This window comes from Magnolia sinica, chromosome 3, assembly GCF_029962835.1.
Source record: "Magnolia sinica isolate HGM2019 chromosome 3, MsV1, whole genome shotgun sequence".
NCBI classification, from domain to species: Eukaryota; Viridiplantae; Streptophyta; class Magnoliopsida; order Magnoliales; family Magnoliaceae; genus Magnolia; species Magnolia sinica.
The window spans coordinates 79165423-79190235 of NC_080575.1; the positions used below are offsets into that span (position 1 = coordinate 79165423).

Genomic DNA, 24813 nt, shown 5'->3' on the forward strand with positions numbered 1-24813 from the left:
GGTATGGTTCATTAGAGATTTGGATCTGACTCATTCTTTATCTATTACGTTAAAATGATATCTTCCAATGGTTGGACGGTGTGGATACGAAACATAAACCATGGTGGGCCAGATAACAGCTACACGTCACTACGGTGGCAAGTCTTGCCGCTCAACTTGTCGTACCTGAGCCGCGTCCCTACTGACTCGAGTACATATGTGTTTGCGTACTGAGTAAATTATGTGGGGTCCACCATGATTTACATATTTTATCCACTCTGTCCATCCATTTTAACAAATAATTTGAGGGCTTTAGCCCAAAAACTAATTATATCCAAATCTCAAGTGGACCTCACCACGGAAACAGTGTGAATTGAAATTATAACATCTAAAATTCCATGAGGCCTAAGAAAATCTGGATCAATATATTATTTGTGTTTTTCCTTCATCCATGTCTTTGTGACCTTATGGACAAGTTAGATGACAAATAAACATCACTGTAGGCCCTACCAAGGTTTCAACTCTGAAAATCATTATTACCAATGTTTCATGTGGTGTGGTCCACTTGAGCTTTGGACATGCTTCAAATTTCGAAACAACTATTAAAATGAGCTGAAAAAATGGATGGCCAGCATGGATAACCCGCGCACATTCATAGTGGGCCACAGTACTACTCTCAACGGCCATAAGATCTGAACAATGATTACGAGTCACCTTGTCATTCTATGTAGGGATGAAATGTGGCCATAAATGTGTATTTTTTTAAATGCATTTACTTTTGCATGTCTTAATTATTATAAGCTTACATTTGTATTACATAAACTCATTTTGGTTATTATTTGAGTGATTTCTTACGACAACGCGTGCCTTTTGGCCCCCATTAAATGGAAACTTCTTATTTAATGCATTCTTTTTGTAATTTTTTCATTTCTAAATATGTAAATATGTGTATTTAGACATGTCATGAAGTTTCACTGAAAAATTCCACCATTTCCTCCATGTTTCCCCCTTTTTCCCTGCATTTCCAGTTATCGGCGATATTATCGGCGATAACGATATTATATCTTTATCTCTGGCCAGCGAAACTTGTAGCGATACCGACAACTCGAACACTGGGCGCAAGTGACCCAAAATGCCTAGGCATGAGCCCAAAACACCTTTGACTACACTAGGAGTTAGACATCATGTTAGCTCCTTGGGTTGATCTTGATGAATTTCTCAGATGTTGGGACTTGGGAGTGAGAATTCTTCAAGGATTGGTTGGGAATCCTTTTGTAATGTTTTAATTCCTCTTTGAGGTGTATGTGCTTGCGCTAGTGGCTTCCACTTTCCAAATAAATTTCCTTCCTATCGATGAAATATATATATATAATTTTTTTTTTAAAAAAGTCCAACTCCCAATCATCCATGACTAAAGAGCACAATTGATCTTCTAGCCCCTCCAAGTTTAGTGTCAAGCCTCGCATAGATATCATCCCATTGGAAGTGCTGCACATTTCAGTATATACCCAAGAACTTGCTATATTCCCATGAAAAACATAACCCCTCTATAACTTCGAATGAGACAGAAATGCCAGTGTTGACATATAAATTGCACTCTAAGCAAAATGAGCCCCCATGCATCCAATGGAACCACTACGGCATCTGAAGTCATCATTATTTTGCCTGCACCGAAAGATGACTTCAACAATTCTGCAACTAATGAGCACACTGCCAACAATGGTTTTGTGCAATATGCACAGATAGTCCGTAGAAGCACTAATCCAATGAATCCACTGCTCAACGAGAAAACTAGGCCTCACGGGCCTATTAACACCCCCTCAGCTCTCATTTTGAGGGGACATTCAAAAAGTGATCTTCAAGACTTCAACACTTGGACATGCTAAAGACCGAAAGGAACTTCATGCGCGGACACTCACCGAGGTGAGCTTGACTTGCTTAAACATTCCAGCCCCTACAGGAGAGTCTTGTGCGATGTGTATGGCCTCCCAGATATCACTATGTAACGCCCCGAACATTTCAATATCCGAGTAATGAAAGTTCTCGAGCGTTACCTAGAAAATTTACTTATATGTACATGTGTACAATACCACTTCAACTATCCTAACCTCGCATCCTCGCCCTGAGACAAACATAGCCATTGGGAATGACCTCCATTCCATAGATCAAGTCGTCCGACCATGGATCACGCAGTTTAACACCTATTCGTCCCGTTAACTAAACCAATGAATAACCCTTCATCCCTGGTGGTTTAGGCATAAGTACTTTCATAAGAAATACCTAGAAATGCGACCGCAACCACGTAGAGCCGATAGATTTCACAAAACTCGTATATACGCAATAATTACGAAAATGCCATTACACTAAACCCCTGTATTCAAGATCACAGGGTTCCCATGATCCTTTTGGCATGAAACCTTGTAAGAAGCCTAAGTATCATAAAGTAACAATACACGACGGATTACAACCCTTGGATCATCAGAGGAATAACCCAATGGTGAAGAATCACCTAATAGCCACTGATTTGGGGTCACCTGATCCTCGGATATGCATCAGAGTTGGACCCAACTCCTCAAATTGGATGGAAAAACAGATGAACGGTGAAGATTTCCACGAGCATCACCGTGGGGCCCATTCGTAGCAAACTGGTGCACCAAAACAAGTGCACCGACATGGAACCGGACCGCAAGACCGGTCAAACACCGAAGCTTCAAAGAAAATTTCGAACTAGCGAGATTCCCGCCACTGCGATGGAAAACAGGGAAGCTGCGAGAGCTTTGATGGGCCATCAAGATCGACCCAGTGAGAAGATCTGGACCGTCCATTTGAAGCAAATCAGGCCTTCGACGAAGACCCGACTGAAATCAGTTGGAAACCGACCAGGATGTAGGCCCCACAAAGGATTACCGCACCCTGCATTACGCAAGAACGTGCATCCGAGAAATTCGGACGATCCGACGATCAAATCCGGGATCAAGAAGACGATCTGGTCCGACCAAACGCTGGGAAGAAGGATTTAGACCACATCCACGTGGTCTAATTGTTCGGATGAAACGATCCTTCACCCCAAACCCAGATCAACCGCAACTCGTTCCGCGTTTTCGCAGCGCAGGAACAGAGCTTGCGCAAATCGGCTCTGCGAAAGAGTTCACTGGAATGCTCCAGAACAAGGGGCAGCACCCTATAAATAGGTGTGTTGTCCCACGGCTGGAAGAAGGAAAGAAAGAAAGGGATCAAAAGAGAAGGAAGGAAGAGAGAAGGAGAAGAGGAAGGCGACGATCGGTCACGTGCAACAAACCGAGCCCAGGTCAGGTCTAGGTCCCCGTTTATTTCTTTTCCTTTCTTGCCGAGATTTGTTTTCTTCTCAACATTGGAGGTGGAAAGACACCTAATCCTCTAATTGGGATTTCAACATAGGTAGCACAACTGAAATAAAACTCAATAAGCCTAGACTAAATTTGACGTCTACTATAACCAAATACAGATCAATTAAACCAGGATAAACGTTGGTCTCAAAGAACGACTCAGAGTATTTAACCTTAGGAGTGGACAATCAAACAGCCTAAGGTGAGGGTTTTATCCTTTATGCTTACACAAATTCAATTTGATGTTTACATTCTATTTATTCATACCTTCATGTATATGATCTTGCCTTTCATGCCTCTATCTGATCTTACCTTTATACTAATCTCTTTTATGCCTTAGTGATTGAACTATCCTGCCCTTATATATCTTTAATAGCGTGGATTAATCCGCCTTTCATATTATATTTTTCTGGGAGTTATCCTATCAATTGATTCAGTTATTACAACTATCGGCCCTTTTGGTATATTGCATGATGTCAAATATAAGGGATTTCTCTGAATTTGTGTGAGGCTATGGGTACAAGCCTTGCCTTGCCTTATCAAATTTATTTGAGTTGGCCCCTGCCACTCTTCTTGTTATTACGTTGGCCATTGCTACTTTTGTTGAGTTGACCATTGTCACTCCTCTTTATTTTGTTGGCCTCATACCGTCTATCTTTACGACTTAGACTTGTGTCTTGATATTCCAGAACCTCCACAATTCAGTTGATATTCTTTATGATTCAGATTCAGTTATATTCGTTATGATTCAGTTATGTTCTCTATAAGTGCAAGTGATGTGTAAGATGTATCACGACTAGTGATTCAAATATTCTATCATGGACGTAATGCGCTCTGGGTAGAGACCCTCTTGGGGCACGTTAAGTCCTTGAGCCTTCGGGTAGTGGTGCACAAATCAATGTGTGTAATTCGCAAATGCAGTGTCACATCACCCCCGGATTGGATGTTCGCAACTAGTCGCTCCATGAACAAATCGTGTCACGTAATTCACCCAGCCCATGTGTTGTGCGCTCTGAGGTGTTCTCGTAAATCCACGGTAGCGTTGGCCATGCCGGCGAATATCCGTATAGTGAGAGTGCGGGTCGAGCCGGTTATCTACAAATCGTATTCCACATTGTGATGATCACTACATATGATGAGCCCCACATACTTTGTTAGGCATGCATATCATGTAGGTTGTTTGCGCATGCTGATACCCTCGTGTTAGTGGAGCACGGGACGTGTCAGACCCTTACTTCACCTGTTATGTATCTCTTGAATTATTGTTAATCTTAAAGGATAACCTTCACTATGAGTAGGGCATTGACTGTTTCCCAACCGTATAGATGATGCAGGTGACGAACAGATGAGAGAACTAGAGGATCACCGCCCCGAGGAAGAACACGACGAATAAAGTAGAGAATAGGAATTAGTTTTACTTACGTTTTTGCTGTTAATGGAATTCATGTTATGCTCCCATTGTGAGAGACTTTGACAATTTATTTATTTTGTTTTAGAGTAAGAAAGACAGTTAATTTCATTCTTATGGTTGGTTTCCATTAAAAAAAATGTAAATGAATGTAATGTCAATGGGAGAAAATCTCAGGGCAAGACCTCGAGACGTTCTCACTTTACAATATTAACACCCGGTTTCCTCAGGCACGAGTACCAGGGTGTGCCGAATCGGTTACGTATCGGCCGTATCGGCCGATACGTCACGGTAACGGTGCGAACCGTTACCCGTTTCGGGGCCGTATCGGCCGATACGATTTTTTGTACCCGTATCGGCCGATATGGGCCCGTTACGGGGTGTAACGGCCGTAACGGGCCGTTACGGGCCCGTAACGGGCCCGAAACGGTAACTTTTTTTTTTTTCATTTTTAGCTCGTTTTTTTCTGTTTTTTTGAAACCTTTTGTTTCCAAACTGTTTTTCACTCCTTCTACTACTAATTTCGACCAACCTTGGCTAGGTATTTGAGATAAAAACACATTATATCACAAATTTTTTTGAATCAAAGCTCGGTGGGCCATTTTTCAGAAATTCGTCAAAAATAGGTATTTATACTTTTTTTAATATGTTTTGCTGTTTTAATCATGTCATATGATGTGTTAATCATAGTAGAACATGTTAATGTACATTTTACAGATTTGGGGTGCCATTTAATAATTTTTTAATATTTTTTTCTATTTACGCATGAATTTTGGCCCCTTTTTTTAAAATTCGAAAAATCAAATTTTAATGGTTGTTTTGCTGTTTTAATCATGCCATTTGATGTGTTAATCATAGTAGAACATGTTAATGTGCATTTTACAGATTTGGGGTGCCATTTTATATTTTTTTAATATTTTTTTCTATTTACGCATTTATTTTGGCCCTTTTTCTGAAAATTCGAAAAATCATTTTTTAATGATTCTTTTGCTGTTTTAATGACATCATATGATGTGTTAATCATAGTAGAACATGTTAATGTGCATTTTACAGATTTGGGGTGCCATTTTATATTTTTTTAATATTTTTTTCTATTTACGCATTTATTTTGGCCCTTTTTTTGAAAATTCGAAAAATCATTTTTTAATGATTCTTTTGCTGTTTTAATGACATCATATGATGTGTTAATCATAGTAGAACATGTTAATGTGCATTTTACAGATTTGGGGTGCCATTTTATATATTTTTTATATTTTTTTCTATTTACGCATTTATTTTGGCCCTTTTTTTGAAAATTCGAAAAATCATTTTTTAATGATTCTTTTGCTGTTTTAATGACATCATATGATGTGTTAATCATAGTAGAACATGTTAATGTGCATTTTACAGATTTGGGGTGCCATTTTATATTTTTTTATATTTTTTTCTATTTACGCATTTATTTCGGCCCTTTTTTTGAAAATTCGAAAAATCATTTTTTAATGATTCTTTTGCTGTTTTAATGATGTCATATGATGTGTTAATCATAGTAGAACATGTTAATGTGCAATTTACATATTTGGGGTGCCATTTTATATTTTTTTAATATTTTTTTCTATTTACGCATTTATTTGGCCCGTTTTTTGAAAATTCAAAAAATCATTTTTAATGATTCTTTTGCTGTTTTAATGATGTCATATGATGTGTTAATCATAGTAGAACATGTTAATGTGCATTTTACATATTTGGGGTGCCATTTTATATTTTTTTCTATTTACGCATGAATTTTGGCCCTCAAAAATAATTGCAAACACCTAAATGTAAGATATTTTCATATTACATTCATTCTAACATATCTATCATTGATAGTAGATAGTTAGAAAATTAAATATATGAATTTTGTAGTCAAATTCAGGTTATCTGGTTCATAAATTCATCAGATAGTCCGATACAACTTCTCACCAAAGAGTGGACCGTTACACCACCATAAACATGTTCCAATTTATAAATGAATGCATATTTGGAATGCTTAGAATATTCCGGATTTAATCCATATTTTTTCATATTTTTTTGACAAAAAAAAATTTTTGCACCGTTACGGGCCGTTACGCCCCCGTATCACCGTTACGCCCCCGTATCCGTATCGGTTTTGGAGGTCACCGTTACGCCAACCGATACCGATACGGGATACCTTGACGAGTACATACTCTGGCCATGAAAATTCAGGATGTTACAGTTGGTATCAGATACTGAGAATGAGATTAACTGGGCCTGAGGGGAGTGGACCACCATAAACTTTACCTGATTAGGACATATGACGAATTAGATACATACACTCAATTGAATTCCCAAAGGAACTAGGCAGTGAAGAATTAGAAACTCATACTCAAGATTCCCATTAAGATTGTTAAACTAAACGTGAAGTCTAGAAACCATGAACCTAGGCACCTAAGTGCTAAACTTCAGGTAAGTTAGGCATGCGGGTCAAGAATTAAATCCTGAGAGTGCGTTACTATACCCATACCTGACATCTTAGGAATTTTTTTCCGAATGTCGAGCACACTCTGATTGGATGATTTTGCATACAGGAAATATGACCCCCGCAAAAGAAGTCACTCAAGCAAATTCCGTACCCCCGAAACCTACAGCCGGGAATGGCGCACCGCGGGAAACAATGATAGGAGAATCAATGCCATCCCTGCCAGCGACCCAACAAGAGGCCACAATTCCAAGGCAGACGCCCCCTGACGCCCAAGCATGGGCACCACTCTATTCCATCCTGGGACGGATGGAGGCATTCATGCAAAGGACCCAACAAACATTAGATGAGCTACAGCAACAAGTTCACGGTAACCCGCCAGGAGACCCAATACAGATAACACCGCCTACCCACGCCTTGCTACCCGCCCCACATCGCACAGAGCACTACGATGAATCTATCACACTAGAAAATTTTCTAAAGCTACGACCCCCCGAGTTCTCAGGCGCGCCCGACCCGGTAACGGCGGAGCATTAGATAAAGCAAACCAAGAGAATACTAAAGACAATGGCATGCCCAGAACATCTCAGGGTTTCTTTGGCCACCTTCAAACTAGAAGGGGAGGCTGTTATCTGGTGGGAAGCAACAGAGAGAACGGTACCCGAAAATTTCACCTGGACTTGAGAAGCATTCCAGGAGAGGTTCTTCGAGAAATACTTTCCAAGATCTTATAGAGAGGAAAAAATGTCCAAATTCCTGAAACTCACCCACGGTGAAATGACCGTCGCGCAGTACGAGGCCAGGTTCACGAAATTGTCACGCTACGCCTCGAGATTAATCGAAGACGAAGATTTCAAAATTAAACGGTTTATGGCCTAAGACCTTCAATCCACACCAAGATTTGTTGTCTGGACCTACCAACATATGCCGTCTTGGTAGATAAGGCCGCTCGGGCTAAGAACGACGAGGATCGGAGATCTCGAGCTCGGATGCAACACCTCAAGACAGAGAAGAGGTTCAGGACAAGCGCTATCTCGCCACCAGTACCCGACAAGAGGCCCAGAACCACCGTTCCACCGAATATCATCCCGGAGCGAAGGATACAGGGGGGCAACCTTTCAAACTGCAACTATTGCAAGAAGACAGGCCACGATGTGAGGGACTGTTTCAAGAAGATGCGAGACGAAGGCCGACCAATCCCGCCCCAAGCACAACAATTCATCCCAGACATGTCTCAGAAGGCACAAGATCGCCTGTATGCCATGAAGTAACCGAAAGACACGGACACTGCCTTGGGACTAATAGAAGGTACGGCTACTATCAAAGACATTCTAGTTGTTCTTTTGTTTGATTGCGGAGCTACCATATCTTTTATCTCCAGTTTTATAGTAGAACGGTTAAATTTGGAATTAAAAAACACAAAAGAGACGATCACTGTGGCTTCGCCTTTGGGAAAGGTAATGGAATTAAACAAGTATTGCTAAAACTGCCCTATCACACTAGTAGGCATCGAAATATTTGTAAACCTAGTGATAATGAACTTGAAAGGTTTCGATGTGATCCTTGGGATGGATTGGATGGATGAAGCTAGGGCAATCATAGAGATCAGGACAAGCGCTATCTCGCCACCAGTACCCAACAAGAGGCCCAAAACCGTCGTTCCACCGAATATCATCCCGGAGCGAAGGATACAGGGGGGCAACCTTTCAAACTGCAACTATTGCAAGAAGACGGGCCACGATGTGAGGGACTGTTTCAAGAAGATGCGAGACGAAGGCCGACCAATCCCGCCCCAAGCACAATAATTCATCCCGAACATGTCTCAGAAGGTGCAAGATCGCCTGTATGCCATGAAGTCACCGGAAGACACGGACACTGCCTTGGGACTAATAGAAGGTACGGCTACTATCAAAGACATTCCAGTTGTTCTTTTGTTTGATTGCGGAGCTACTATATCTTTTATCTCCAGTTTTATAGTAGAACGGTTAAATTTGGAATTAAAAAACACAAAAGAGACGATCACTGTGGCTTCGCCTTTGGGAAAGGTAATGGAATTAAACAAGTATTGCAAAAACTGCCCTATCACACTAGCAGGCATCGAAATATTTGTAAACCTAGTGATAATGAACATGAAAGGTTTCGATGTGATCCTTGGGATGGATTGGATGGATGAAGCTAGGGCAATCATAGAGATTAGGACCAGAAGGATCACCTTCACCCCAACAGGGCGATCCCCCAACACGATACAGGGGAGAAAGAAGGAAGAGCCATTGAAACGAATAGTGAGCTTGGGGGAAATATTCGTGGAACAAATCCCGGTGGTCAAAGAATTCACCATGGTATTCCAGGAGATACCTGGACTACCTCTCAGGAGGGAGGTAGACTTCAGTATCGACCTAATGCCTGGGACCGCCCCGGTTGCACTACGTGCCTTCCGTATGGCACCAATCGAGTTGGCGGAACTTAAGAAGCAGATAGAAGAACTCCTGAATTAGGGGTTCATCCGACCCAGTGTGTCTCCGTGGGGCGCACCAGTACTGTTCGTTAAAAAGAAAGATGGATCCCTGAGACTGTGCATCGACTATCGTCGTCTTAACCAAGCAACCGTAAAGAACAAATACCCTCTCCCCCGCATCGACGATCTATTTGACCAACTAAAGGGAGCTCAATTCTTTTCGAAGATTGACCTGAGATCGGGGTATCACCAATTAAGAATCAAAGACGAGGATATACATAAGACCGCATTCAGGACAAGGTATGGACACTACAAACTTCTGGTAATGCCCTTTGGTCTCACGAATGCACCAGCAGTTTTTATGGACCTTATGAACCGCATTTTTAAACCATATCTCGATCAATTCGTCATAGTCTTCATCGATGACATCTTAATCTACTCACGGAGTTAAGAAGAACACGGAGTTCACTTACGAAAGGTTCTGGACTTGCTGAAGGAGAATCAACTGTACGCTAAACTCTCAAAATGTGAATTATGGAAGGAAGAAGTCAGATTCCTAGGACACGTGGTGAATCATCAAGGCATCGCAGTAGACCTAGCCAAGGTTGAGGCCGTACTACAATGGGTCAGGCCTGATACCGTCACCGAGATCAAAAGTTTTCTAGGGCTAGCAGGGTACTATCGGCGGTTCATCAAGGAGTTTTCCAAAATAGCCTGGCCGCTAACCAACCTAACGAAGAAAAATGCACGATTTCGATGGGATGGAAAAGTTGAAGAAGCCTTTCAGGAACTCAAGAAAAGATTAACTTCCTCTCCCGTACTCATCCTACCCGAAGAGGGAGTAGAATTTACAGTTTATACAGACGCCTCCCTCGAAGGATTAGGATGCGTACTTATGCAGAACGACAAAGTGATAGCATACGCCTCTAGACAATTGGAAGTGCATAAACAGAAATATCCAACTCATGACCTGGAATTAGCAGCTGTGGTGTTTGCCCTCAAAATGTGGAGACATTACTTGTACAGCGAATAATTCAAACTCAATACGGACCACAAGAGCCTCAAATATTTGTTTGACCAAAAGGACCTTAATACGCGACAGCGCCGATGGATGGAAACCCTCAAGGACTACAAATTTGAAATACAGTATCACCCCGGAAAAAGCAAACGTGGTAGCCGATGCACTTAGTCGTAAGAAAACTCACGCCACAATAGCCATGCTCGCGCTTGAAGAATGGAAAATGTTGGACTTCATAAAGGACTTTAACATCCAATTAAGCCTAAAAGGAGAGGTGTTTCTTGGGAATCTTTCTATAGAACCATCGCTAATACGACAAATCATCAAAGAACAAGGGTAAGACGAAGAATTACAGAAGCGTTACGCAAAGGCCCAAGAGAACAAAGACCCACGATGGCACAAGGGCTCGGATGATGGAATCAGGTGTTGCAATAGGTTGTGTACCAAACAAACCCAAGCTAAGTCAAGCCATGATGGATGAAGCTCATCATTCCAAGCTTACAATTCACCCGGGGAGCACTAAGATGTACCAAGATGTAAAGCGCCACTATTGGTGGAATGACATGAAAAGGGAAATAGTCGTCTATGTGGCTAAGTGTCTCACTTGCCAGCAAGTGAAAGCAGAACATCAGAGACCGGCAGGGTTACTTCAACCCCTTGAAATACCCCCGTGGAAATGGGACTCTATATCCATGGATTTCATAGTAGGACTACCTAAAACAAGAAGAAATCATGATTCGATATGGGTGGTGGTAGACTGACTAAGTAAGTCCGCCCATTTCATCCCCATGAGAATCACCGCTTCGATGAACGAGCTAGCCGAAACCTACATAAAGCGCGTGGTACGACTCCACGGGATTCCGACTACGATTATATCAGATAGAGATTCGCACTTTACAATCTCTGGACTAAGCTACAAACCGCATTAGGGACATCCTTGAATCATAGCACTGCCTTCCACCCCCAGATGGACGGACAAACGGAAAGGGTGAATCAAGTACTCGAAGACATGTTAAGAACCTGCATCCTAAACTTCAAGGGTAGCTGGGAAGACTACCTTCACCTCGCCGAGTTTGCTTACAACAACAGCTTTCAGGCCAGTATCGGCATGGCTCCATACGAGACCCTATATAGACGCCCTTGTCGTACACCGCATTGTTGGGCAAAAGTAGGGGAGAAAAGTACCCTGGGGCCCGAAATAGTTCAAGTAACCTCCGAATAAATGGATCTAATAAGGAAACGCCTCCAAGCTGCTCAAAGCAGACAGAAAAGTTACGCAGATATACGACGACGAAACCTCGAATTCTTCAAGGGGGATAATGTGTTCTTAAAGGTCTCTCCTATGAAGGGCTTGATGCGTTTTGGGAAGAAAGGTAAGCTTGCACCTCGGTACATTGGGACATTCGAAATATTAGAAAGAGTTGGAGAAGTGGCCTATCGACTCGCCCTACCCCCTCAGTTAGCCAACGTACACAACGTTTTCCATATCTCCATGCTAAAAAAGTACGAACCAGACCCATCTCATATTATCAACTGGGAGCAAATCGAGTTAAGGGATAACACCACGTATATAGAAGAACCTGTGCAGATCCTGGATCGAAAGGAACAAATTCTTCGAACAAAGGTGATCCCACTGGTGAAGGTTTTGTGGTCACACCACGACAAGGAAGAGGCAACATGGGAGCGCGAGGACGAAATGAAGGAAAGTTACCCCAATCTCTTCAACAAGGACCAGGATAAGAGGAAAATGTAAGGACCATCTTTAAGTAGGATAGATAGTAATAATCCGAGCTACTATGACTAAACACGTTTTGATATATAGAGAACACACTAACGAATGATTAGTAACAACAGAAAACGGATCACCTTGCCTCCTCTTAAGGACAGGGACTGTTAAATTTCGGGGGCAAAATTTTGTTTAAAGGGCGTATATTGTAACGCCCCGAACATTTCAATACCCGAGTAATGAAAGTTCTCGAGCGTTACCTAGAAAATTTACTTATATGTACGTGTACAATACCACTTCAACTATCCTAACCTCGCATCCTCGCCCTGAGACAAACATAGCCATTGGGAATGACCTCCATTCCATGGATCAAGTCGTCCGACCTTGATCACGTAGTTTAACACCTATTCGTCCCGTTAACTAAACCAATGAATAACCCTTCATCCCTGGTGGTTTAGGCATAAGTACTTTCATAAGAAATACCTAGAAACGCGACCGCAACCACGTAGAGCCGATAGATTTCACAAAACTCGTATATACGCAATAATTACGAAAATGCCATTACACCAAACCCCTCTAATCAAGATCACATGGTTCCCACGATCCTTTTGGCATGAAACCTTGTAAGAAGCCTAAGTATCATAAAGTAACAGTACACGACGGATTAAAACCCTTGGATCATCAGAGGAATAACCCAATGGTGAAGAATCACCTAATAGCCACTAATTTGGGGTCACCTGATCCTCGAATATGCGTCAGAGTTGGACCCAACTCCTTAAATTGGATGGAAAAATAGATGAACGGTGAAGATTTCCACGAGCATCATTGTGGGGCCCATTCGTAGCAAACTGGTGCACCAAAACAAGTGCACCGACGTGGAACCGGACCGCAAGACCGGTCAAACACCGAAGCTTCAAAGAAATTTTCGAACTAGCGAGATTCCCGCCGCTGCAATGGAAAACAGGGAAGCTGCAAGAGCTTTGATGGGCCATCAAGATCGACCCAGAGGGAAGATCTGGACTGTCCATTCGAAGCAGATCAGGCCTTCGATGAAGACCCGACTGAAATCAGTTGGAAACCGACCAGGATGTAGGCCCCACAAAGGATTACCGCACCCTGCATTACGCAGGAACATGCGTCCGAGAAATCAGGACGATCCGACGATCAAATCCGGGATCAAGAAGACGATCTGGTCCGACCAAACGCTGGGAAGAAGGATTTAGACCACATCCACGTGGTCTAATTATTCGGATGAAACGATCCTTCACCCCAAACCCAGATCAACCGCAACTCGTTTCCGCGTTTCCGCAGCGCAGGAACAGAGCTTGCGCAAATCGATTCTGCGAAAGAGTTCGCTAGAATGCTCCGGAACAGGGCGCAGCACCCTATAAATAGGTGTGTTGTCCCACGGCTGGAAGAAGGAAAGAAAGAAAGGGGTCAAAAGAGAAGGAAAGAAGAGAGAAGGAGAAGAGGAAGGCGACGATCGGTCACGTGCAACAAACCGAGCCCAGGTCAGGTCTAGGTCCCCATTTATTTCTTTTCCTTTCTTGCCGAGATTTGTGTTCTTCTCAACATTGGAGGTGGAAAGATACACCTAATCCTCTAATTGGGATTTGTCAACATAGGTAGCACAACTGAAATAAAACTCAATAAGCTTAGACTAAATTTAACGTCTACTATAACCAAATACAGATCAATTAAACCAGGATAAACGTTGGTCTCAAAGAACAACTCAGAGTATTTAACCTTAGGAGTGGACAATCAAACAGCCTAAGGTGAGGATTTTATCGTTTATGCTTACACAAATTCAATTTGATGTTTGCATTCTGTTTATTCATACCTTCATGTATATGATCTTGCCTTTCATGCCTTTATCTGATCTTGCCTTTATACTAATCTCTTTTATGCCTTAGTGATTGAACTATCCTGCCCTTTTATATCTTTAATAGCATGAATTATTCCACCTTTCATATTATATTTTTCTGGGAGTCATCCTATCAATTGATTCAGTTATTACAACTATCGGCCCTTTTGGGATTATGACATGATGTCAAATATAAGGGATTTCTCTGAATTTGTGTGAGGCCATGGATACAAGCCTTGCCTTGCCTTATCAAATTTATTTGAGTTGGCCCCTGCCACTCTTCTTGTTATTACGTTGGCCATTGCCACTTTTGTTGAGTTGACCATTGTCACTCTTCTCTTTATTTTGTTGGCCTCGTGTCGTCTATCTTTACGACTTGGGCTTGTGTCTTGATATTCCAGAACCTCCACAATTCAGTTGATATTCTTTATGATTCAGATTCAGTTATATTCGTTATGATTCAGTTGTGTTCTCTATAAGTGCAAGTGATGTGTAAGATGTATCACGACTAGTGATTCAAATATTCTATCATGGACGTAATGCGCTCTGGGTAGAGACCCTCTTGGAGCACGTAAGTCCTTGAGCCTTCGAGTAGTGGTGCACAAATCGATGTGTGTAATTCACAAATGCAGTGTCACATCACCCCGGAATTAGATGTTCGCAACTAGTCGCTCCATGAACAAATCGTGTCACGTAATTCACCCAGCCCATGTGTTGTGCGCTCTGAGGTGTTCTCGTAAATCCACGGTAGCGTTGGCCATGCCGGCGAATATCCGTATAGTGAGAGTGCGGGTCGAGCCGATTATCTATAAATCGTATTCCACATTGTGACGATCACTACGTATGATGAGCCCCACATACTTTGTTAGGCATGCATATCATGTAGGTTGTTTGCGCATGCTGATACCCTCGTGTTAGTGGAGCACGGGACGTATCAGACCCTTACTTCACCTGTTATGTATCTCTTGAATTATTGTTAGTCTTAAAGGATAACCTTCACTATGAGTAGGGCATTGACCCTCTCCCAACCGTATAGATGATGCAGGTGACGAACAGATGGGAGAACCAGAGGATCACCGCCCCGAGGAAGAACACGACGAATAAAGTAGAGAATAGGAATTAGTTTTACTTACATTTCTGTTGTTAATGGAATTCATGTTATGATCCCATTATGAGAGACTTTGACAATTTATTTATTTTGTTTTGGAGAAAGAAAGACAGTTAATTTCATTCTTATGGTTGGTTTCCATAAAAAAAATGTAAATGAATGTGATGTCAATGGGAGAAAATCTCAGGGCAAGACCTCGAGACGTTCTCACTTTACAATATTAACACCCGGTTTCCTCGGGCACGAGTATATACTCTGGCCGTGAAAATTCGGGATGTTACTGTGTCATTATTCGTCAAATTCGGGAAACAATATAGATATCGCCAATAATATTGTCGATAACCGGAAATGCGGGGAAACGTGAGGAAAATGATGGATTTTTTCAATGAAACATCAAGATATGTTAAAATATACATATTTGTATATTTAGGAATTAAAACTCTAAAAAGAATGCATACATAATAAGTTTCCATTTAATGGGGCCTAAAAACATATGATGTCGTAAGAAACCAGACCAACGATCCCATCCATCCCATCTGTCCATCTGACCTTTAATCAAAATATCTATCTATATTTCATAATACCAACAACACACGATATTTCACCAAGAACTCGTCAATAACTAGGAAGGAAGTGAAAGATCGGTCTCAAAATCGCCCATGTTGCGAGAATGATAATATTGTGATATGATCAGTATTATCGTCAACAATTTGAAAATTTGCATATAACCATGCACCCTTAAAAATTTGAAATGAAAAGCTTTTTAATAAATAGATTTTTGGCGATATCGACGCATTGGCAATATTATTGAAATATTGTCGATACAAGTAACACCTGAAATTTACACAATTGAACATATTGGCAATACAAGTGACACTTGAAATTTACACAAGCGAAAATATTGGTGATAAATTGGTGATATCAATACATTGGTGACACTTAGTGATACATCGTCGATACCTGAAATTTCTGAGACTACTGGTGTTATCGATATCGCTATCAGTGTTATCGACATCGCCGAGCTGGAGATAGGGATAATATTCGGGATATTTCGATAATATCGAGGATACTCCAAACAATCGGACCAATAATACTATTCAATAACGAGATAATCTACTCTAGTTTAACCTTTTAATCAAGGGTTTTGCTTAGGGATATAATTAAGGGCTTGTGCCAGACCACATCATGGAATGGAACATGTTCCCAATAGTAACGAAAGCCACTCGGCACAACATACTTTTGGGTGCATATCATACATATTATGCATATCCTGCAATTGGAGTCATACACACTTCAATCTAGTGCACATCTCAAAAGCTCCACGCTTCACAAAGGTCCCGCAAAGATAAGCCATCTAATGCTTCGCTGGCTACACGGCTCTCTAATGCCATTGCCTCTCTAGACAAGTCCAAAACACCCTCCGGCTATTTGAGATGCTTGACGCCCCACAGCCTACATGAAATGTTACAGTATCCCTAGTCAACCTCCAAAAACAAAAGACTCATTTTATTATGAATAGTTAAGTCCCAGTCTTGCCATTGATAATTGAGAAAGCATCCTCGTCACTTGCTCCAATGTTGACATCGGTATCTCACCTAGATATCATCTCACCAAAAGTAATGCATAATTAGTCCAAATAATTCTAGAATTCCAATGGCTATTATACACTCCATCAAGAAGCTAAAATCTCTAAAAGGTTGTGTGCCTAACCTAGCAAAGCAAAGACTCACCAAAAGTTATGTTCTGTTTAATTGAAAGAGCTTCTAGGTTTGATGGCAATAATACACTCCATCAAGAATTTAAAATGACTCTAGAAGGCCATTTACCTTTCTTGACAGAAGCAAGGTTCCCCAAAGCTTTTGCAAAGACAATTCTTGCATGCCTATAGGGAGTCTACTAGCATCCAAAATGCCATGCTTCTCAAAGACGGCGCATTGCACGCTTTAAGTGTTACACACATAAAACTCCATGCATCAGTACAAGAACTATATCAATTGATAGAGCCAACTTTGCACTAAAAGATATGGTTTTTCCAAGAATCGTTGGATAGAACTAATTAAAAAAGGCAGGGAGGTTAGAGACTACTATGTTAGTCTTGCACAATTCAAAAAACAGTAAAGACACTTCTCTTCAATCATAGACATGGCATAATTGTAAAATAATCAAACTTGTCAAAATCACTTCCCCAACTATGGATGAACTATAACAAAGTTGCACCAAGAAGATATTATTAGCCATCTTCTTTTTCCTTCGAATTTGGACTACTCACTATTTCACTTTTAACCATCCATTTGATAGCCATTAATTGGACGGTTTGATTGATTGATGAGCTTTACAAATGATACATCCACAATTTTGATGGCCAGGATAGTTGTACATGATTCCACATATGAAGGGGATGTCAACACCGCTTTTTAAATTGTCCAAAACTTAACATAGGAGTATGCCCCAAAGGATATATACTGAGTGATGAAATCCATTATTCAACAATAGTAATAATATTGAATCCATGACCATACACAACTGATCAAAGGACGCATAGCCGATCAAAGATTTGGACCATCCAACCCTAGATTGGTCTAATTGAGAACCTGGATTACATCAATGGACTGATGACAAATAGGATGGTCTAATTGGAATGGGAGGTTCAATGGGTCCATAGTTTTATAATTTAATTAGTTGTTATAGTCAGAATAGCTATGGCTTGTTGTACAAGTTTTGATTAGTATTTTCAAAACATATTCAGTGGGCCACTTTCAGATATCAAATGATGTCAGAATGACATTAAATGATCCCATTTTGGAAATATATTGAGTTAGCTTTCAACCAAGCCCAAGATCATGTGATCCCCATACCATTGAAATGCATAGCCAATCTATAGAAAAAATTGTATCCTTCTGACAGGATTCACAGATATTTTGATTATAATTGAAATAGATGGTTAGGATTGGAAGCAATGGATGGTTAGGATTATATTAGGGCTTCTCTTGCTTTAAAAAAGAGCATATAAGCATGTAAAGACTCTTTTTCTGAATAGTTATTTCAACAAACATTATTTTCCTTGGGTTGAAAACACGAGTTGCTTACCTTTCATATTTATTGCCTATGGTAGAAGAAGAGCGAGAGAATGCTGCAACTACTAACATTGCTGCTAGTAGGTTGTTGAATATCAATTCACGATCCTTCATTTTTATTTTCTGTTGCATCTGTGAAGAAATTTTTCGATTTAATCCTCAAGAAAAAGCTACATATCAGAATCGAGATTTTTTTTTTTTTTTTTTTTTTTTTTTTGAAGGATGCATATCAGAATTGAGATTAATCCCCAAATTTTCCAAAACTGTAAAAACTCAATCTTGCAAAATCTTCAATTTCCATTAACCCTAAAACCAAAGTTGTCAAAATCCCCAAATTCCCTAACATACGTTCCCAACTTCCCCAATTTCTCTCCAATTTAGAAACCCAATTTTAACCCTAAATCCAAATCAGCCCTTTACCATCGCCCAAAACCTCCCTTGTTGGTTATCCAAAATTTTAATGCCCACAAGAAGAGGGACTTGATTTAGTCCTAAAATGGCAGGAGAGAACAAAGGTTGATGAAGATGCTCCAGCAGATGATAGAAAAGATGGATGTTATTTTGGGTCAGGTAACTCCTAAGCCACAAGGTGAAAATTTTAGAATGAGAGTTTTTGTATATTTGAGCCACAAAGATGATAATCAAGGGGAATATGCGTGCAAATTTCACATCTAAAGAAGCAACAATGAACTTTTCTAAGTTGGATATTCTGCCAAGTGCAAGGAACACCCAACTCAACATTATTTGGTAACTCGTTCCTTTGGGGAGAAATACTCAGACGGTGTTGACTCAACATTGCTCCCATGGATTTTCGTCATCTAATACTGAGAAAGCCATGGATCCAACATCGTCAAGTCATCCATGATGAAAAGAAGATTATTTACAAATCATGTAGTATGGACAAACATTCACATTCAACCTGAGGTCTAGGAAGTGGTGGAACCCACAAAAGCAACATTTGGAACTCCTACAGAAAGGTTCCTAACAAAAACAAATCGACCAACATTTCATTGCATCATGTGGAAGAGAGTATAACGGCGACTCCTGCATGAATCAATAGAGGAAGAAAATCTTGTGATTATCGACAGGAGGAATATGTTTGTAGTTTAGATCTTTCTAGCTCTGAGTTTTCCCTGCCTATTTTAGTTTGGCTTTTTATTTTACAGCCCACCTCAAGCTATTTTGCATCTGTTTTTGTCTTCTTCTTAATAAAATCTCCACTAAAAAGGAGGGAGAGAGAGAGAGAGGGAGAGAGTAAATCAATAAATAAAACTGACTTTACACTAAGGAAATATGGTTTTCTGCAAGCATTGTTGGATACAACCAGTTTAAAGACAGATAACGAGTAATGAAATCCCTTATTCACACTGCATGGATTAAAGAGGGGGGTAAAAACACTGCGTTCTTCCACAAAATTGCTAGTGCCGGGCAAGAAACAACAAGATTCACACCATAGTGGCGGACGGTTTGAGGATGATACAATTCTCTTTTGTGAGGCGGATGAGGTTATGGTTGATAACTTGAGCATGATTCTCCATTGTTTTGAAACGGCTTCGGGGGCAAAAGGTAAATTTGACAAAATGTAAGGTGCTTGGCATCCATTTGAATAACAATGTAGTTGGTCATTTTGCAGGCCTTTTCAGTTGCAAGGTGGGATCCTTCGCCTCTTATTTGGGGCTTCCCCTTTGCATTGGAAAACCAGCTAAGAGTCTTTGGGACAAAGTATTAATCAAGTTTGAGAAGAGATTATCAGCTTGAAAAGGGAGATATTTGTCTCTTGGTGGGTGGATTACCCTTATTAAAGTAGTTCTATCCAGTGTTCGAAATATCGGTATTGTGCAATGTATCGCACCCTTGGGATACAGATACATATCGGTTATCGTACGGGATATATCGTTTGTATCGCATAATTTATTGCACTTTTTGGGAAACATTGGGAAAATGTTTGAATTTTCCAATGAAACTTCAAAGATTATTAAAAATGACCTTAATACACACTTTTAAATCATAAAATCTCAAAAAAATAAAAAAAAATAAAAATAAAAATAAAAATGCACGTAATAGGTTTCCTTTGTATAGTGTCCTAAGTTATGTGCTATCCGATTGAACTAAAACAACCATATTCAAATATGTTGCATAACATTTATAAATGCATCAAGACGTGTATCCACACCGTCCATCTATTTTGCCACCTTAATTTACGGCACCATACCAAAAATGAAGCATATCCAATTACCAAGTGGACCATGCCATCGGAAACAGTATTGATTGAAGGCCCTACCATCAAAACCTTCTTAGGGCTTACCTTAATGTTTTCATAGTGTTTATTTACCATCCAATCTGTTGATAAGTTCACATAAGCCTAGATGAAAGGAAAAATAAATAAATAAATATCAAATTGATCCAGAACTTTTGTGGCCCATTAATAGTCAATCACAACTTTTTCCTTTGGTATGGTCCACCTGATAATTGGATGTGCTTCCTTTTTTGGATAACACACTAAAATGATTTGGAAAAATGGATGAACGACATGGATACAGAAAATATACATTAAGGTGGGGCCCCCATTAAGGGCCGCACCGTCTTGGGTGAGTATTGGCTCTCACCTAATCCACTCTCTAATTCCTAACGTTGATATTTTACTTTTTTATAGGTCTTGGCTCAAAAAATGAAGCACATTGTGTGGGCCCTATGCATTGTATCCATGCCGTCCATTCATTTTTTTGGATCATTTTAAAGCCTGAGAAAAAAATTGGGCAAATCCAAAGATCAAGTGGACCACATCAGAGGATGTACGTAATATGGTGGGACCATGACTGTGGGAACACCTCGACGTAATATTGTGTATATACACCATCAATTCATTTTGGCATATTATTTAAGGGAATGTGCCAAAAAATGAGGCAAATCCAAAAATGAGGTGGACCGCACCACACGAAATAGTGATCATTAAATGGCAAAAAAAAATTTAGGGGCTACGAAAGTTTTAGATTAAGCTAATATTTATGTTTTCCCTTCATCTAGATCGGTCAGACCTTATGAACAGATTAGATGGCAAATAAAATTCACAATGGGCCCTAGGGAAGCTTCAACGGTGGATATCATTGCCACCACGACTTCCTGTCATGTGGTCCACTTGAACCTTATATTTAACTACATTTTAGGCTTATAACCTAAAATGACCTATCAAAATGGATGGACGGTGTGGATAAAACACATATATCATGGTGGGCCCTACATAGCCTCTGATTGGACCGTCCGTCTCGGAGGCTTTCAATCCGCACTGGACACGGATTTCCTGCAAAAGGCCTTCGCAAGAAGTTCCTAAGCTTGGATGTTAGGTGGGGCCCACTATGATGTTTGTGAGAAATCCACCCTCTCAATCCATTTTACGAGCTCATTTTAGGAGATTCGACCGAAAATGAGGTGGATCCAAAACTCAAGTGGGCCATATGAGAGTGAAAACTGGGGAAAGAGTTTCCTACCGTTGAAACTTTCCTGGGATCCACCTTGATGTTTATAACTTTATATGCCATCCAAACCGTTTATGAGGTCATTCTACTGGGATGAAGTGAAAATATAAAAAACTTTTCCCGATACGAAACTTCTGGGGCCATAAAAATGTTTCAACGACGGTCACTGAATCCCTACTGTTTCCTCTTGTATGGCCCACCTGAGTTTTGGATCCACCTCATTTTCGGTCGCATGTCCTAAAATGAGCTTGCAAAACAGATGGACGTGGCAGATTTCTCATAAATATCACAGCGGGCCCCACCTAGCATCCCAACACAAGTACTTCATGCGCGGAAGTCTTTCTCATGAAATCCGCGTCCGACCACCCGATAGAAAAGGCTCGGAAGCTCTATTTCGCAGCAGAGAGGGTTTCAGCCTCTTAGAACCCTAATTTCTCTCCCAAATCTCCGAATTTCTCCAGATTTTTTTTCACATTGTCTTCCGAAATCAATTCCCTACAAACTTCCGAAATCAATTCCCTACGACTTTGATTCGAATGGCCCACTAAATGAGCTTCCGATCAGCGCAAACTCATCTATAGGTACAGAAATCCACATTGTTGAAGGTTTCTCTCTTTTTTAATTTTTCCCGATTTTTTCGGATATTTACATACAATAAAAAAAAAATTCTTGGTATCTTTTGATGGGTTTCATATCGCTGAACTACGATACCAATAATATTGGCCGATATATCGGCCGATAGTATCGATATTGCGAACACTGGTTCTATCCAATCTTCCTATATATTTTATGTCGCTTTTCAAATGCCCAAAGGCAGTTCTTTCCCACCTCGATAAACTTAAAAGAGATTTCCTTTGGGGTGACTCGACCGAGAAGAAAAAGTTTTACTTATTGAAGTGGGGTGAAGTAAACCATATGATGAAGGCGGCTCTAATATTCACTCTTTGGCCTTAATGAACAACGCCCTCTTAGGCAAATGATGGTGGAGATTCAAAATAGAAACGAGAGCTCTCTGGAGAGAGGTTATTGCAAGTAAATATGGTTGCTTAGTAAGAGGTTGGTGGACAAAGGAATCCGCCCTCTACAGATCCTCTTCAATGTGGAAACACATTGTTAGCATTAAGCACAAATTCTTCAACGGCATTGTCATTTATCTTGGAAATGGGGAGAAGATTCGCTTCTGGGAAGATGTGTGGAGGGGTGATATGCCTTTATCTGCCCGTTTCCCAACTATAGCTGCTCTAGCCCCAGATCGAAATATAATGACTGATAAATGCTATGAGGTCCGTGGTGAGCCGGTTGTTTCGTCTCTTCCTTGTTGCAGGTCCCTGTGGGACGGAGAAGTGGACGAGTACGTTGCCCTTTTGGATTGGCTCCACCCTAGCATTCTGACCGTTCGTGAGAACGATTGCTTGGTTTAGACTAAAGATAAGTCCGGTCACTACACGGTGAAATATGTCTACTTTATGCTTCATAATAAAGTGGAAAGTCTGTGCACACCTCTTTTCTTTGGCATTATGGAGCCCCTCCTAAGATTGGGGCTTTCAGGTGGCTAGCAAGTAGAAAAAGAATCCTTGCTATCGACAATCTCCAAAAGTGGTCCATGATCATCCCGAACATTTGTCCCATTTGTATGGCCTACGAAGAGTTTATCAACCATCTCCCCATCCACTACTCCTTTGCTAGCTCTGTGTGGATTTCTCTTCTCGCTAGGTACGGTCTAGCGTCATCTATGCCTTTGATATACAGGATCTGCTCTTCGCTTGGCACGGGGTGTTCTTTCGCAAGAATTCTCGTGCGATCTAGAGACTTTCTCCTTGCTGGTTTATGGGCTATTTGGGCCGAGTGGAATGGTTGATGTTTCAATGATGTTAGTCGTAGTGTGGATTGGGTCGCTTATCATGTTTGGGATATTGCTATAGAGTGGGTTACGGCCAAGGGTTGGCTGTTGTAATTTTGCTTCCCTTATTTCCCTTTCTCTTTTGTTTTTGTTGTTTTCTCTTTGTGCTATCTCAGTGCTTTTTCAATGAAAGTTCCTGTTATCTTTCCCCAAAAAGAAAAATGAAATCTTCATTCAACAATAGGAAGTTGAACAATGAGATTATAACGGCAATGAGTTGTACGTGTGCTCTTGCACTTAATTTTCTGTACACACGAAAAGCCAGTCTCGAATGGAGAACATGTTTGATTATCAAGTAGTGTGCAGATTAGCATAACATGTTCGTTTGACCAAGAGTGCACAATGAGACATCACAAAAAAATAAAATAAAAATTTATATAACTGAGCATGCCAACCTGATGGATACCACTTTCATGAGCAAAAGCATTGGCTCCAACAATAGCCTTATGCGGTTGTACCTGCAGTCCAGTATACTCTGCGACCTATAACAGTGAAAATATTAAATAAATAACTCCAGTCAAAACATACTCAATGAAGAGTTAAACAGAGATAAAATGCATAATAAAGATTGTGAAAAAAATACCATCTTGCTTGCCATAACAATATGCCGGGTGTTGATCCCTGTATAAAGCCCTCCCATTAGCTCCTTACCTCGGCATTTTATAGCCATCACCACCTACATGCCAAAAGAGGGAAACTAAAATCCTTGGCTGACAGCAAGCATGGGACATGTCGGGAATGAGGATTGCAAGCAAATGCAAGGGTGGCATAAGTACACATTTTATAATGCCTCTCACAAATAAAAACACAATATAATATATTTTTCTTTTGCTAGATGACTGGTATAATATTTTTATTTACATATATCAGGACTGATTATATGTAATGAAGACATTAACTTCTATGTTTGTTGCTTAAAAGCTTTATCCTCACAAGAAAGACAATACAAAAGTCATCATAAAAAACATAGAGGACAGTGGAGCAG

At 40.6% G+C, this 24813-nt stretch overlaps 1 protein-coding gene across 9 annotated transcripts in view; it reads right to left on the reverse strand.

The window, feature by feature from the left end:
- Positions 1 to 24813, reverse strand: part of LOC131240061 (2-isopropylmalate synthase A-like) — an 80265-nt gene that overhangs the window by 49446 nt on the left and 6006 nt on the right. For all 9 annotated transcript variants that reach the window (XR_009168594.1, XM_058238072.1, XM_058238071.1 and 6 more), the window contains exons 4-5: positions 24412 to 24504; positions 24224 to 24310 (exon numbers count right to left, since the gene is read on the reverse strand). Coding sequence is in view for 8 of the 9 variants with exons in the window: in XM_058238072.1 (XP_058094055.1) it covers positions 24224 to 24310; positions 24412 to 24504 (180 nt within the window). In the remaining variant the exon portion in view is untranslated. The remainder of the gene's footprint in view (positions 1 to 24223; positions 24311 to 24411; positions 24505 to 24813) is intronic.